This window comes from Oncorhynchus keta, chromosome 4 (genome assembly GCF_023373465.1).
Source record: "Oncorhynchus keta strain PuntledgeMale-10-30-2019 chromosome 4, Oket_V2, whole genome shotgun sequence".
Taxonomy (NCBI): domain Eukaryota; kingdom Metazoa; phylum Chordata; class Actinopteri; order Salmoniformes; family Salmonidae; genus Oncorhynchus; species Oncorhynchus keta.
Genome location: NC_068424.1, coordinates 73,291,164 through 73,304,613, shown reverse-complemented (window position 1 = coordinate 73,304,613; position 13,450 = coordinate 73,291,164). Strand labels below are relative to the sequence as shown.

The 13,450-nt window shown below is 47.8% G+C and overlaps 1 protein-coding gene across 1 annotated transcript; it reads left to right on the top strand.

The window, feature by feature from the left end:
* Positions 1-4,856: 4,856 nt before the first annotated feature.
* On the top strand, positions 4,857-12,482 carry LOC127928130 (EF-hand calcium-binding domain-containing protein 9-like). The gene is made up of 3 exons (XM_052515140.1): positions 4,857-4,992; positions 5,264-5,412; positions 10,351-12,482. The coding sequence occupies exons 1-3, from the start codon at positions 4,857-4,859 to the stop codon at positions 10,534-10,536; spliced, it is 471 nt and encodes a 156-aa protein (XP_052371100.1). The 3' UTR covers positions 10,537-12,482.
* The last annotated feature ends 968 nt before the right edge of the window (positions 12,483-13,450 follow it).

Here is a 13,450-nt window from a genome sequence, read left to right as displayed (position 1 = left end):
TGCTAAAGCTATCCCCAGTAAAGTTACAACTCATTCACTGTAACATTGAAGTAGCAACTCTTATGCTCTGCTAAAGCTATACCCAGTAAAGTTACAACTCATTCACTGTAACATTGAAGTAGCAACTCTTATGCTCTGCTAAAGCTATCCCAGTAACGTTACAACTCATTCACTGTAACATTGAAGTAGCAACTCTTATGCTCTTATCCCCAGTAACGTTACAACTCATTTACTGTAACATTGAAGTAGCAACTCTTATGCTCTGCTAAAGCTATCCCAGTAACGTTACAACTCATTCACTGTAACATTGAAGTAGCAACTCTTATGCTCTGCTAAAGCTATCCCCAGTAACGTTACAACTCATTTACTGTAACATTGAAGTAGCAACTCTTATGCTCTGCTAAAGCTATCCCCAGTAACGTTACAACTCATTCACTGTAACATTGAAGTAGCAACTCTTATGCTCTGCTAAAGCTATCCCCAGTAACGTTACAACTCATTCACTGTAACATTGAAGTAGCAACTCTTATGCTCTGCTAAAGCTATCCCCAGTAAAGTTACAACTCATTCACTGTAACATTGAAGTAGCAACTCTTATGCTCTGCTAAAGCTATCCCCAGTGTTACAACTCATTCACTGTAACATTGAAGTAGCAACTCTTATGCTCTGCTAAAGCTATCCCCAGTAACGTTACAACTCATTCACTGTAACATTGAAGTAGCAACTCTTATGCTCTGCTAAAGCTATCCTCAGTAACGTTACAACTCATTCACTGTAACATTGAAGTAGCAACTCTTATGCTCTGCTAAAGCTATCCCCAGTAACGTTACAACTCATTCACTGTAACATTGAAGTAGCAACTCTTATGCTCTGCTAAAGCTATCCCCAGTAACGTTACAACTCATTCACTGTAACATTGAAGTAGCAACTCTTATGCTCTGCTAAAGCTATCCCCAGTAACGTTACAACTCATTCACTGTAACATTGAAGTAGCAACTCTTATGCTCTGCTAAAGCCATCCCCAGTAATATAACGTTACAACTCATTCACTGTAACATTGAAGTAGCAACTCTTATGCTCTGCTAAAGCCATCCCCAGTAAAGTTACAACTCATTCACTGTAACATTGAAGTAGCAACTCTTATGCTCTGCTAAAGCTATCCCCAGTAAAGTTACAACTCATTCACTGTAACATTGAAGTAGCAACTCTTATGCTCTGCTAAAGCTATCCCCTGTGTTACAACTCATTCACTGTAACATTGAAGTAGCAACTCTTATGCTCTGCTAAAGCTATCCCCTGTAAAGTTACAACTCATTCACTGTAACATTGAAGTAGCAACTCTTATGCTCTGCTAAAGCTATCCCCAGTAACGTTACAACTCATTCACTGTAACATTGAAGTAGCAACTCTTATGCTCTGCTAAAGCTATCCCCAGTAACGTTACAACTCATTCACGGTAACATTGAAGTAGCAACTCTTATGCTCTGCTAAAGCTATCCCCAGTAAAGTTACAACTCATTCACTGTAACATTGAAGTAGCAACTCTTATGCTCTGCTAAAGCTATCCCAGTAACGTTACAACTCATTCACTGTAACATTGAAGTAGCAACTCTTATGCTCTGCTAAAGCTATCCCCAGTAACGTTACAACTCATTTACTGTAACATTGAAGTAGCAACTCTTATGCTCTGCTAAAGCTATCCCCAGTAACGTTACAACTCATTCACTGTAACATTGAAGTAGCAACTCTTATGCTCTGCTAAAGCTATCCCCAGTAACGTTACAACTCATTCACTGTAACATTGAAGTAGCAACTCTTATGCTCTGCTAAAGCTATCCCCTGTAAAGTTACAATTCATTCACTGTAACATTGAAGTAGCAACTCTTATGCTCTGCTAAAGCTATCCCCAGTAACGTTACAACTCATTCACTGTAACATTGAAGTAGCTACTCTTATGCTCTGCTAAAGCTATCCCCAGTAACGTTACAACTCATTCACTGTAACATTGAAGTAGCAACTCTTATGCTCTGCTAAAGCTATCCCCAGTAACGTTACAACTCATTCACTGTAACATTGAAGTAGCAACTCTTATGCTCTGCTAAAGCTATCCCCAGTAACGTTACAACTCATTCACTGTAACATTGAAGTAGCAACTCTTATGCTCTGCTAAAGCTATCCCCAGTAACGTTACAACTCATTCACTGTAACATTGAAGTAGCAACTCTTATGCTCTGCTAAAGCTATCCCCAGTAACGTTACAACTCATTCACTGTAACATTGAAGTAGCAACTCTTATGCTCTGCTAAAGCTATCCTCAGTAACGTTACAACTCATTCACTGTAACATTGAAGTAGCAACTCTTATGCTCTGCTAAAGCTATCCCCAGTAACGTTACAACTCATTCACTGTAACATTGAAGTAGCAACTCTTATGCTCTGCTAAAGCTATCCCCAGTAACGTTACAACTCATTCACTGTAACATTGAAGTAGCAACTCTTATGCTCTGCTAAAGCTATCCCCAGTAACGTTACAACTCATTCACTGTAACATTGAAGTAGCAACTCTTATGCTCTGCTAAAGCCATCCCCAGTAACGTTACAACTCATTCACTGTAACATTGAAGTAGCAACTTATGCTCTGCTAAAGCCATCCCCAGTAAAGTTACAACTCATTCACTGTAACATTGAAGTAGCAACTCTTATGCTCTGCTAAAGCTATCCCCAGTAAAGTTACAACTCATTCACTGTAACATTGAAGTAGCAACTCTTATGCTCTGCTAAAGCTATCCCCTGTAAAGTTACAACTCATTCACTGTAACATTGAAGTAGCAACTCTTATGCTCTGCTAAAGCTATCCCCTGTAAAGTTACAATTCATTCACTGTAACATTGAAGTAGCAACTCTTATGCTCTGCTAAAGCTATCCCCAGTAACGTTACAACTCATTCACTGTAACATTGAAGTAGCAACTCTTATGCTCTGCTAAAGCTATCCCCAGTAACGTTACAACTCATTCACTGTAACATTGAAGTAGCAACTCTTATGCTCTGCTAAAGCTATCCCCAGTAACGTTACAACTCATTCACTGTAACATTGAAGTAGCAACTCTTATGCTCTGCTAAACCTATCCTCAGTAACGTTACAACTCATTCACTGTAACATTGAAGTAGCAACTCTTATGCTCTGCTAAAGCTATCCCCAGTACCGTTACAACTCATTCACTGTAACATTGAAGTAGCAACTCTTATGCTCCGCTAAACCTATCCCCAGTAACGTTACAACTCATGAGTCCACCTCCTGCACTGCTCACACCTAATCCAGGCCCCACCTGTGACTGAAAACAGGGAGAGATGCCAATTGAAAAGCTCTTAAAAACATAGCTAATTATCCAGCAATATGACATAAAAAGCTGTGTCAAATAGCTTAAAGGCTATAAAGAAACTTTCAGTCACTTGTTTAAACATTTTACAACTGTAATTAAGTTACGTTATCTTTTTTAATATTTCTTACCTCAGACAATATGGTAGTAAGGTTGCTGGCTACCTTGTAGCCTCAACCATCCCCCTCAAAAACAATCTCTTCACTTTGATTACAATTATTATCCTTCTTATCCATAACGTTATAAATGTAAACATGGTATGTGATTGTACAGTAAACACCAGTCATAGCAAAATTGTTTCATAAAAGCCTCTGCTTTTTTAATGTTATCATTTAGGAGTACTCAGAGAATGTAATAATTGAGTTGATGTGACCCTGAAAGGACTGAGGGAATTAAATAATGTAACGAAGGTTCACTTTCTTTGAGACTTGTTTGTCTGTTGTCACGAACCGGCTCGTAGCCCGTTACAAAGAGGGAAACAACGTGGAGATAACGGAATAAGAGCAAAAAGAATTTGGCAAACAGAGTGGGAGGGTCGTCACACTGTGATGATGCACCTTTGCAGTTATGTGAAAGGTAGAACAACAATACAACTAAAAGGTTGTTGTCTATTTTCCTCACACATGAGGTAGTGTAACTAATATTGGAATTCCCTGACAGTGTGCAGTACAGTTTTAGACCTTTGAATTAGTCAAGTGAATCACTGTCTTTTCAGTGTCGTGACACAAATGTCAAAGATATTATGGCAAAGACTGGAAAGTTGTCATATACTGTCAAAATAATATGTAATGATTATTCAATTAAAACGATACTAAATGAGTTTATCATTCATGTTACAATTCTATCAATAGAATGTAGAATCTGTAATAGAACATCAAATTCAACAGTGAACCATTGTGATGTCAGTGTCAGGTAGAGCTGAGAGGGACAGCACTTCTGTAGTGGTCAGTCAGTGTCAGGTAGAGCTGAGAGGGACAGCACTTCTGTAGTGGTCAGTCAGTGTCAGGTAGAGCTGAGAGGGACAGCACTTCTGTAGTGGTCAGTCAGTGTCAGGTAGAGCTGAGAGGGACAGCACTTCTGTAGTGGTCAGTCAGTGTCAGGTAGAGCTGAGAGGGACAGCACTTCTGCAGTGGTCAGTCAGTGTCAGGTAGAGCTGAGAGGGACAGCACTTCTGCAGTGGTCAGTCAGTGTCAGGTAGAGCTGAGAGGGACAGCACTTCTGTAGTGGTCAGTCAGTGTCAGGTAGAGCTGAGAGGGACAGCACTTCTGTAGTGGTCAGTCAGTGTCAGGTAGAGCTGAGAGGGACAGCACTTCTGTAGTGGTCATTCAGTGTCAGGTAGAGCTGAGAGGGACAGCACTTCTGTAGTGGTCAGTCAGTGTCAGGTAGAGCTGAGAGGGACAGCACTTCTGTAGTGGTCAGTCAGTGTCAGGTAGAGCTGAGAGGGACAGCACTTCTGTAGTGGTCAGTCAGTGAGCCAAGATGAAGCTAAAGAAAGGAGCTCTTTTAAATTATCTGGACTTTGACAGTGTCTACTGTCTTCTCTCCCTGCGCAACGCCAAAATACTGTCTGATTACTTCAAACTACTGGATGTCCACAACAGGAACACTCTGAATGGTAGATTTTGGATTTATGTCTAAGTATTCCTGAGTTCATTCAGGTACTTAGATTTGTGTGAGTAATGTGGCAAGAGTAACATGACAGAAAAACATTGGTAAAAACATTCAAATGTGTGTCAATGTATTCATAGACATCCAGGTCATTTATGTCCTCATAACGTGTATGGGGTGTAACCTGACAAAAGAAAATCATGTTGGTTATTAAAATGTTTTTCCACCAACTTTATTAAAGCAACAAACAGTAGGCTAAGTGGCTCTTCTTCTTGCAGACATCCAGTTCTACCACTTCATGCACCATGTGACTGACCTGAAGAAGAAGGAGATCATGATGACCTTTGACATGCTAGACTGGAACGCCAGCGGAGAGATCGCCTTCGAACAGTTCTACATGCTGGTCTGCATCCTGCTCTGCAGCGAGGTAGTGTTCCTCTCTCTCTCCCCCTCTCTCTCTCTGTCTGTGTGTGTGTGTGTGTGTGTGTGTGTGTGTGTGTGTGTGTGTGTGTGTGTGTGTGTGTGTGTGTGTGTGTGTGTGTGTGTGTGTGTAAGGGTTTTCTTCTGGTGAAAGAGAGGCGGACCAAAATGCAGCGTGGTGGTTATTCATGTTTTTAATAAAGACGAATATATATGAACAGACTATATAAAACAAGAAAAGTGAAAACCTAAACAGTCCTATCTGGTGCAAACACAGAGACAGGAACAATCACCTACAAAACCCAACACAAAACAGGCTACCTAAATATGGTTCCCAATTGCCTCTGATTGAGAACCATATCAGGGTAGAAATAGACAAACCAGACAACATAGAATGCCCACCCAGCTCACGTCCTGACCAACACTAAAACAAGGAAAACACAGAAATGCAGTGGACCAACCTAAACCTAGGGAGGGTCTGGGTGGGCATCTAATGGCGGCTCTGGCGCTGGACGTGGACCCCACTCCATAATTGTCTTAGTCCACCTCCTTAGTGTCCCTTGAGTGGCGACCCTCGCCGCTAACCTTGGCCTAGGAAACCTAACAACGGGCCCCACTGGACTGAGGTAGCTCAGGACTGAGGGGAAGCTCGGGACTGAGGGGAAGCTCAGGAGTGAGAGGAAGCTCAGGAGTGAGAGGAAGCTCAGGAGTGAGAGGAAGCTCAGGCAGGTTGATGGATCTACCAGATCCTGGCTGGCTGGTGGTTCCGGCAGATCCTGGCTGACTGGCAGATCCTGGCTGACTAGCGGATCTGGCAGATCCTGGGTGACTGGCACTTCTAGCGGATCCTGACTGACTGGTGGATCCTGGCAGACTGGCGGATCCTGGCTGAATGGCGGATCTAACTGATCCTGGCTGACTGGCAGATCCTGGCTGACTGGCAGATCCTGGCCGACTGGCAGATCCTGGCCGACTGGCAGATCCTGGCCGACTGGCAGTTCTGGCGGATCCTGGCCGACTGGCGGATCCTGGCCGACTGGCAGATCCTTGCTGACTGGCAGATCCTGGCTGACTGGCAGATCCTGGCCGACTGGCAGTTCTGGCGGATCCTGGCAGACTGGCAGATCCTGGCAGACTGGCGGATCCTGGCTGACTGGCACTTCTAGCGGATCCTGGCTGACTGGTAGTTCTGGCATATCTTGGCTGACTGGGGGATCCTGGCAGACTGGCGGATCCTGGCTGACTGGTGGATCCTGGCAGACTGGTGGATCCTGGCAGACTGGCGGATCCTGGCTGAAAGGCGCATCCTGGCACACTGGCGCATCCTGGCACACTGGCGGATCCTGACTGAATGGCGGATCTAACTGATCCTGGCAGACTGGCGGATCCTGGCCGACTGGCAGATCCTGGCCGACTGGCAGATCCTGGCCGACTGGCAGATCCTGGCCGACTGGCAGTTCTGGCGGATCCTGGCTGACTGGCGGATCGTGGCAGACTTGCGGATCCTGGCAGTTCTGGCAGATCCTGGCCGACTGGCAGTTCTGGCAGATCGCGGCTGACTGGCGGATCTGGAAGAGTCTGGTTGACTGGCAGATCTGGAAGAGTCTGGCTGACTGGCGGATCTGGAAGAGTCTGGCTGACTGGCGGATCTGGAAGAGTCTGGTTGACTGGCGGATCTGGAAGAGTCTGGTTGACTGGCAGATCTGGAAGAGTCTGGTTGACTGGCAGATCTGGAAGAGTCTGGTTGACTGGCAGATCTGGAAGAGTCTGGTTGACTGGCGGATCCTGGCAGACTGAAAGATCTGGCTGCTCCATGCTGACTGGCGGCTCTGGCTGCTCCACGCTGACTGGCGGCTCTGGCTGCTCCATGTCGGCTGACAGCTCTGGCGGCTTCTTACAGACTAGCAGCTCTGGCGGCTCCGTGCAGACTGGCAGCTCCTTGCAGACTGACAGCTCCTTGCAGACTGGCAGCTCCTTGCAGACTGGCAGCTCCTTGCAGACTGGCAGCTCCTTACAGACTGGCAGCTCCGTGCAGACTGGCAGCTCTGGCTGCTTCATGCAGACTGACATCTCTGGCTGCTTCATGCAGACTGACATCTCTGGCTGCTTCATGCAGACTGACATCTCTGGCTGCTTCATTCAGACTGACAGCTCTGGCTGCTCCATGCAGACTGACAGCTCTGACTGCTCCATGCAGACTGACAGCTCTGACTGCTCCATGCAGGCTGGCAGCTCTGGCTGCGCTGAACAGACGAGAGACTTCGGCAGCGCAGAAGAGGAGAAAGGCTCAGACAGCGCTGGAGAGGCGGGAGACTCCAACAGCGCAGGAGAGGCGAGGCGCACTGTAGGCCGGATGCATGGTGCTGGCACTGGTGGTACTGAACCGAGGACACGCACAGGAAGCCTGGTGCGGGGAGCTGCTACCGGAGGGCTGGGGTGTGGAGGTGGTACTGGATAAACCGGACCGTGCTGGCGCACTGCTGGCGCACTCTTGAGCACCGAGCCTGCCCAACCTTACCTGGTTGAATACTCTCGGTCGCCCTGCCAGTGCGGCGAGGTGGAATAGCCCGCACTGGGCTATGCAGGCGAACCGGAGACACCGAGCGCAAGGCTGGTGCCATGTAAGCCGGCCCAAGGAGACGCACTGGGGACCAGATGCGTAGAGCCGGCTTCATGGCATTTGGCTCGACGCTCAATCTAGCCCGGCCGATACGCAGAGCTGGAATATACCGCACCGGGGTATGCACCCGCACTGGGGACACCGTGCGCACCACTGCATAACACGGTGCCTGCCCGGTCTCTCTAGCCCCCCGGTAACCACATGAAGTTAGCGTAGGTCTCCTACCTAGCGTAGCCCTACTCTCTGTGAGCCCCCCTCCCAAGACATTTTTGGGGCTGACTCTCGGGCTTCCATCCGCTACGCCGTGCTGCCTCCTCATACCTGCGCCTCTCAGCTTTCGCTGCCTCCAGTTCTTCCTTGGGGCGGCGATATTCTCCAGGCTGAGCCCAGGGTCCTTTACCGTCCAGTTCTTCCTCCCATGTCCATTTCTCCAGGTGGTGCAGCCTCTCCCACTGCAGCTGCTGCTGCTCCTGCTGCTGCTGCCTCTATTGCCTCTCCTGTGGCTCCTGACTGTTGACACGCTGCTTGGTCCGTTTGTGGTGGGTGATTCTGTAAGGGTTTTCTTCTGGTGAAAGAGAGGCGGACCAAAATGCAGCGTGGTGGTTATTCATGTTTTTAATAAAGACGACTATACATGAACAGACTATATAAAACAAGAAAAGTGAAAACCTAAACAGTCCTATCTGTTGCAAACACAGAGACAGGAACAATCATCCACAAAACCCAACACAAAACAGGCTACCTACATATGATTCCCAATCAGAGACAATGACTAACACCTGCCTCTGATTGAGAACCATATCAGGCCAAACATAGAAATAGACAAACCAGACACACAACATAGAATGCCCACCCAGCTCACGTCCTGACCAACACTAAAACAAGGAAAACACAGACGAACGATGGACAGAACGTGACAGTGTGTGTGTGTGTTGTGTGTATATTTGTCTTCCAGCATTGAACTATATTATGTCATATTGGTTACTACAGAACCTTGTGGTCAGGAGAATAGAGCTTGTATGTCAGAACCTTGTGGTCAGGAGAATAGAGCTTGTATGTCAGAACCTTGTGGTCAGGAGAATAGAGCTTGTATGTCAGAACCTTGTGGTCAGGAGAATAGAGCTTGTATGTCAGAACCTTGTGGTCAGGAGAATAGAGCTTGTATGTCAGAACCTTGTGGTCAAACTGAAGGTCATTAAAGTCCATTATCTGTTGGTCATGTTTATCATGGGGAAACAACTTCTCATATCTGGCAAGGAGATGAAAACCCCTTGATCACAACCTGCTTCCCCTTTCATATCTCATTAAACAATTACAGTCACGTTTACAAATAGGCTTTTTACGGCCATGATTCAATGTTGACCAGAAAACAGATGTTTCATAGAAATTCTTATTTACAGCAACAACCTGGGAAATAGTTAAATGGGAGGGGTGGGGGGATGAATGAGCCAATTGTTAGCTGGGGATGAATAGGTGACCATAATGGTATGAAGGCCAGATTGGGAATTTAACCAGGGTTAACACCCCTACTCTTATAATAAGTGCCATGGGATCTTTAGTGACCACAGAGAGTCAGGACATCTGTTTAACATACCATCCGAAAGACCTTACAAAAGAAAGACCCCAATCACTTCCCTGGGGCTTTGGGATGTAAAAAAATTGACCAGAAGAAAGAGTGCATCCTATACCACTTCCAGTAGCTTCTGGTCTCCCATCAAGGGACAAAACAGGACCAACCCTGCTTAGCTTCACAGGCCAGCCAGCAGTGGGATGCATAGTGGTATGCTCCTGGCTTGAATGTGTGTGTGTGTGTGTGTGTGTGTGTGTGTGTGTGTGTGTGTGTGTGTGTGCGTGTGTGCGTGCGAAGAGACCCAAACAACTTCAACTATTCCCACTTCCCCTTATGGGCTAATTCAACTACACACGTGTGTGTGTGTGTGTGTGTGTGTGTGTGTGTGTGTGTGTGTGTGTGTGTGTGTGTGTGTGTGTGTGTGTGTGTGTGTGTGTGTGTGTGTGTGTGTGTGTGTGTGTATTCTGTGTGTTGGTGCGGGCGTGCGTGTTTGTGTTTGTGTTCTTGTGTGTTGGTGCGTGAGTGTTTGTGTTCGTGTGTGTATTTTGTGTGTGTGTGTGTGTGTGTGTGTGTGTGTGTGTGTGCGTGTGTGTGTGTGTGTGCGTGCGTGTGTGTGCTTGCGTGCGTGCGTGTGTGTGTGCGTGTGTGTGCTTGCGTGCGTGCGTGTGTGTGTGCTTGCGTGCGTGCGTGTGCGTGCGCGTGCGCGTGCGTGCGTGTGTGTGTGTGTGCGTGCGTGTGTGTGTGACCTCTTCCAGTACCACGTGGAGAAGAACTTCATCTTCCGTCACTCCAGGCCGGTGTTTGAGTTGCTGGACATGGACGGAGGTCGCACCATCAGCCCCGCCGAGTTCCAGGCCTCTGGCTTCCTGTTCAACCTCAAGGGACACGCCCTCGATAAGATCTTCTACGAGTTCGACGTCTCCGGAGACGAGGTACACTGACTCTCTCTCTGGGTTTGAAGCCTATTCACTATACTGTATAGTGCATTACCTTTGACAAGGGTAAGATCTTCCAGTTTGATGTCTCTAGTTAGAGACATGCTACTCTAAGCCGTGATACGTCCTGAGCTGTCCAGGGACAGCGATGTCTCTAGTTAGAGACATGCTACTCTAAGCCGTGATACGTCCTGAGCTGTCCAGAGACAGCGATGACTCCACTACCCAGCTTTAGGTTGCCCTCTATGTGTTTGTCTTCAAAGCAGACTATACACCTCTGTGTCTCCCTTAGCACCTGAACTACAAGGAGTTTAAGATGTTCACTATGGCCTGTATCGACATGCAGGAGGAGACCAAGAAGATGCAGAAGTAAGGATTTAGTCTGATATGTTTGGATTATTTTATCATTGTTGCTTGTAACATATTTCTAAGCACTTTTACTTTTCTTAATTCGTAATTTATTTACTTTCACTGCTTGGATTTAATATATTTTTTGAAGAACGTATTAATATGTTTTAAATAAAGTTGGATGTGTTTTGATCCCAGGTTACAGGTGAGGAGAACCAACACCCCCAGACAGGAGAGAGGTGCGACCAATGCAGAGGTCACACACACACCTCCCGACTCACAAAGCGAATGCAGCAGCCACACTGACTGAGAGATATGGAGAGAGGGAGAGAGGGAGAGAGGGAGAGAGGGAGAAAGAGGACAATAGAGGAGGAGGGAAGTTGTTTACAAGGCTGAGAAAAAATAAAGCTGTTTGTTTAGGAAGTGTTTCTTGTCTATGCCTGGCAGAGGTGTTTGTAGAGTGCGTCAGAGTTCATGCAGGTAAGTGTGTGAATATGTGTGTGTGTCTGACAAAAACGCAACAGCTATACCAACATGAGCCATCGAAACTGGCTATCCACCTCTGCCAAAGGAACTACACGTCTCTTCCAACCACATGTCTCTTCCAGGGTTCCTATAACTCCTCTGTACCTCCGACTCTGTGTGACCTGAGGGAAGTCCTGATGTTTCTGGTTGACTCCGAGCACACAGAAACACCCTCACTTCTCAGAAACCCCAGTCTCACTAACCTTTCACTCCGATACCACTCTTGTCCATGTGCAGACTCTCTGACCACTCATACCCACCCACTTGCTCAGAGGGAAGTGTACTGCATGACACAGATGTACATGACATCATCCCCACTTCCATCAGAGACAGAGAAATCGTCAACAACGATGATGTAATGCAGATATCTATCGTTGCCTATTGGATAATCACCAGTTGCTCTAGTACCACAATGCACCATAACCACCATCAGTATAATGTCATGCAGAATCCCAGTTTCAAGGGTTTTCTCAGTCTTTCACACCTCCCTCCATCCATACTCAGTTTAAATGCCATGGCCTATTCATGACCCTTGCCCCCTATGGTTCAGCCACAGTTCATCCCGTGGACCTCCCGATCAACTGTGTGCACTGTACCTCTGAGCCAACAAAGCCCTCCTCCACTTAACCTGCTCATTACAGAGGAACACTGGCTCATAGTACCTCTGAGCCAACAGACCTGTGTCTGTCTGTCCTCTCTCTGTGCCTTTGCGTGCGGCAGTGTTGGGAGATCTCAGCTGGTGCTCCTTCCTCTCTGTGCCTTTGCGTGCGACAGTGTTGGGAGATCTCAGCTGGTGCTCCTTCCTCTCTCTGTGCCTTTGCATGCGGCAGTGTTGGGAGATCTCAGCTGGTGCTCCTTCCTCTCTCTGTGCCTTTGCGTGCGACAGTGTTGGGAGATCTCAGCTGGTGCTCCTTCCTCTCTCTGTGCCTTTGCGTGCGGCAGTGTTGGGAGATCTCAGCTGGTGCTCCTTCCTCTCTGTGCCTTTGCGTGCGACAGTGTTGGGAGATCTCAGCTGGTGCTCCTTCCTCTCTCTGTGCCTTTGCATGCGGCAGTGTTGGGAGATCTCAGCTGGTGCTCCTTCCTCTCTGTGCCTTTGCAGCTGGTGCTCCTTCCTCTCTCTGTGCCTTTGTGCTCAGCTGGTGCTCCTTCCTCTCTCTGTGCCTTTGCATGCGGCAGTGTTGGGAGATCTCAGCTGGTGCTCCTTCCTCTCTCTGTGCCTTTGCATGCGGCAGTGTTGGGAGATCTCAGCTGGTGCTCCTTCCCTCTCTGTGCCTTTTGCAGTGTTGGGAGATCTGCGTGCTCCTTCCTCTCTCAGTGTTGGGAGATCTCAGCTGGTGCTCCTGTGCCTTTGCATGCGGCTCTCTGTGCCTTTGCCTTTGCGTGCGGCAGTGTTGGGAGATCTCAGCTGGTGCTCCTTCCTCTCTGTGCCTTTGCATGCGGCAGTGTTGGGAGGTCTCAGCTGGTGCTCCTTCCTCTCTGTGCCTTTGCATGCGGCAGTGTTGGGAGGTCTCAGCTGGTGCTCCTTCCTCTCTGTGCCTTTGCATGCGACAGTGTTGGGAGATCTCAGCTGGTGCTCCTTCCTCTCTGTGCCTTTGCGTGCGGCAGTGTTGGGAGATCTCAGCTGGTGCTCCTTCCTCTCTCTGTGCCTTTGCGTGCGACAGTGTTGGGAGGTCTCAGCTGGTGCTCCTTCCTCTCTGTGCCTTTGCATGCGACAGTGTTGGGAGATCTCAGCTGGTGCTCCTTCCTCTCTGTGCCTTTGCGTGCGGCAGTGTTGGGAGATCTCAGCTGGTGCTCCTTCCTCTCTGTGCCTTTGCGTGCGGCAGTGTTGGGAGGTCTCAGCTGGTGCTCCTTCCTCTCTCTGTGCCTTTGCGTGCGGCAGTGTTGGGAGGTCTCAGCTGGTGCTCCTTCCTCTCTGTGCCTTTGCGTGCGGCAGTGTTGGGAGATCTCAGCTGGTGCTCCTTCCTTCTCTGTCTGTGCAGTGTTGGGAGATCTCAGCTGGTGCTCCTTCCTCTCTCTGTGCCTTTGCGTGCGGCAGTGTTGGGAGGTC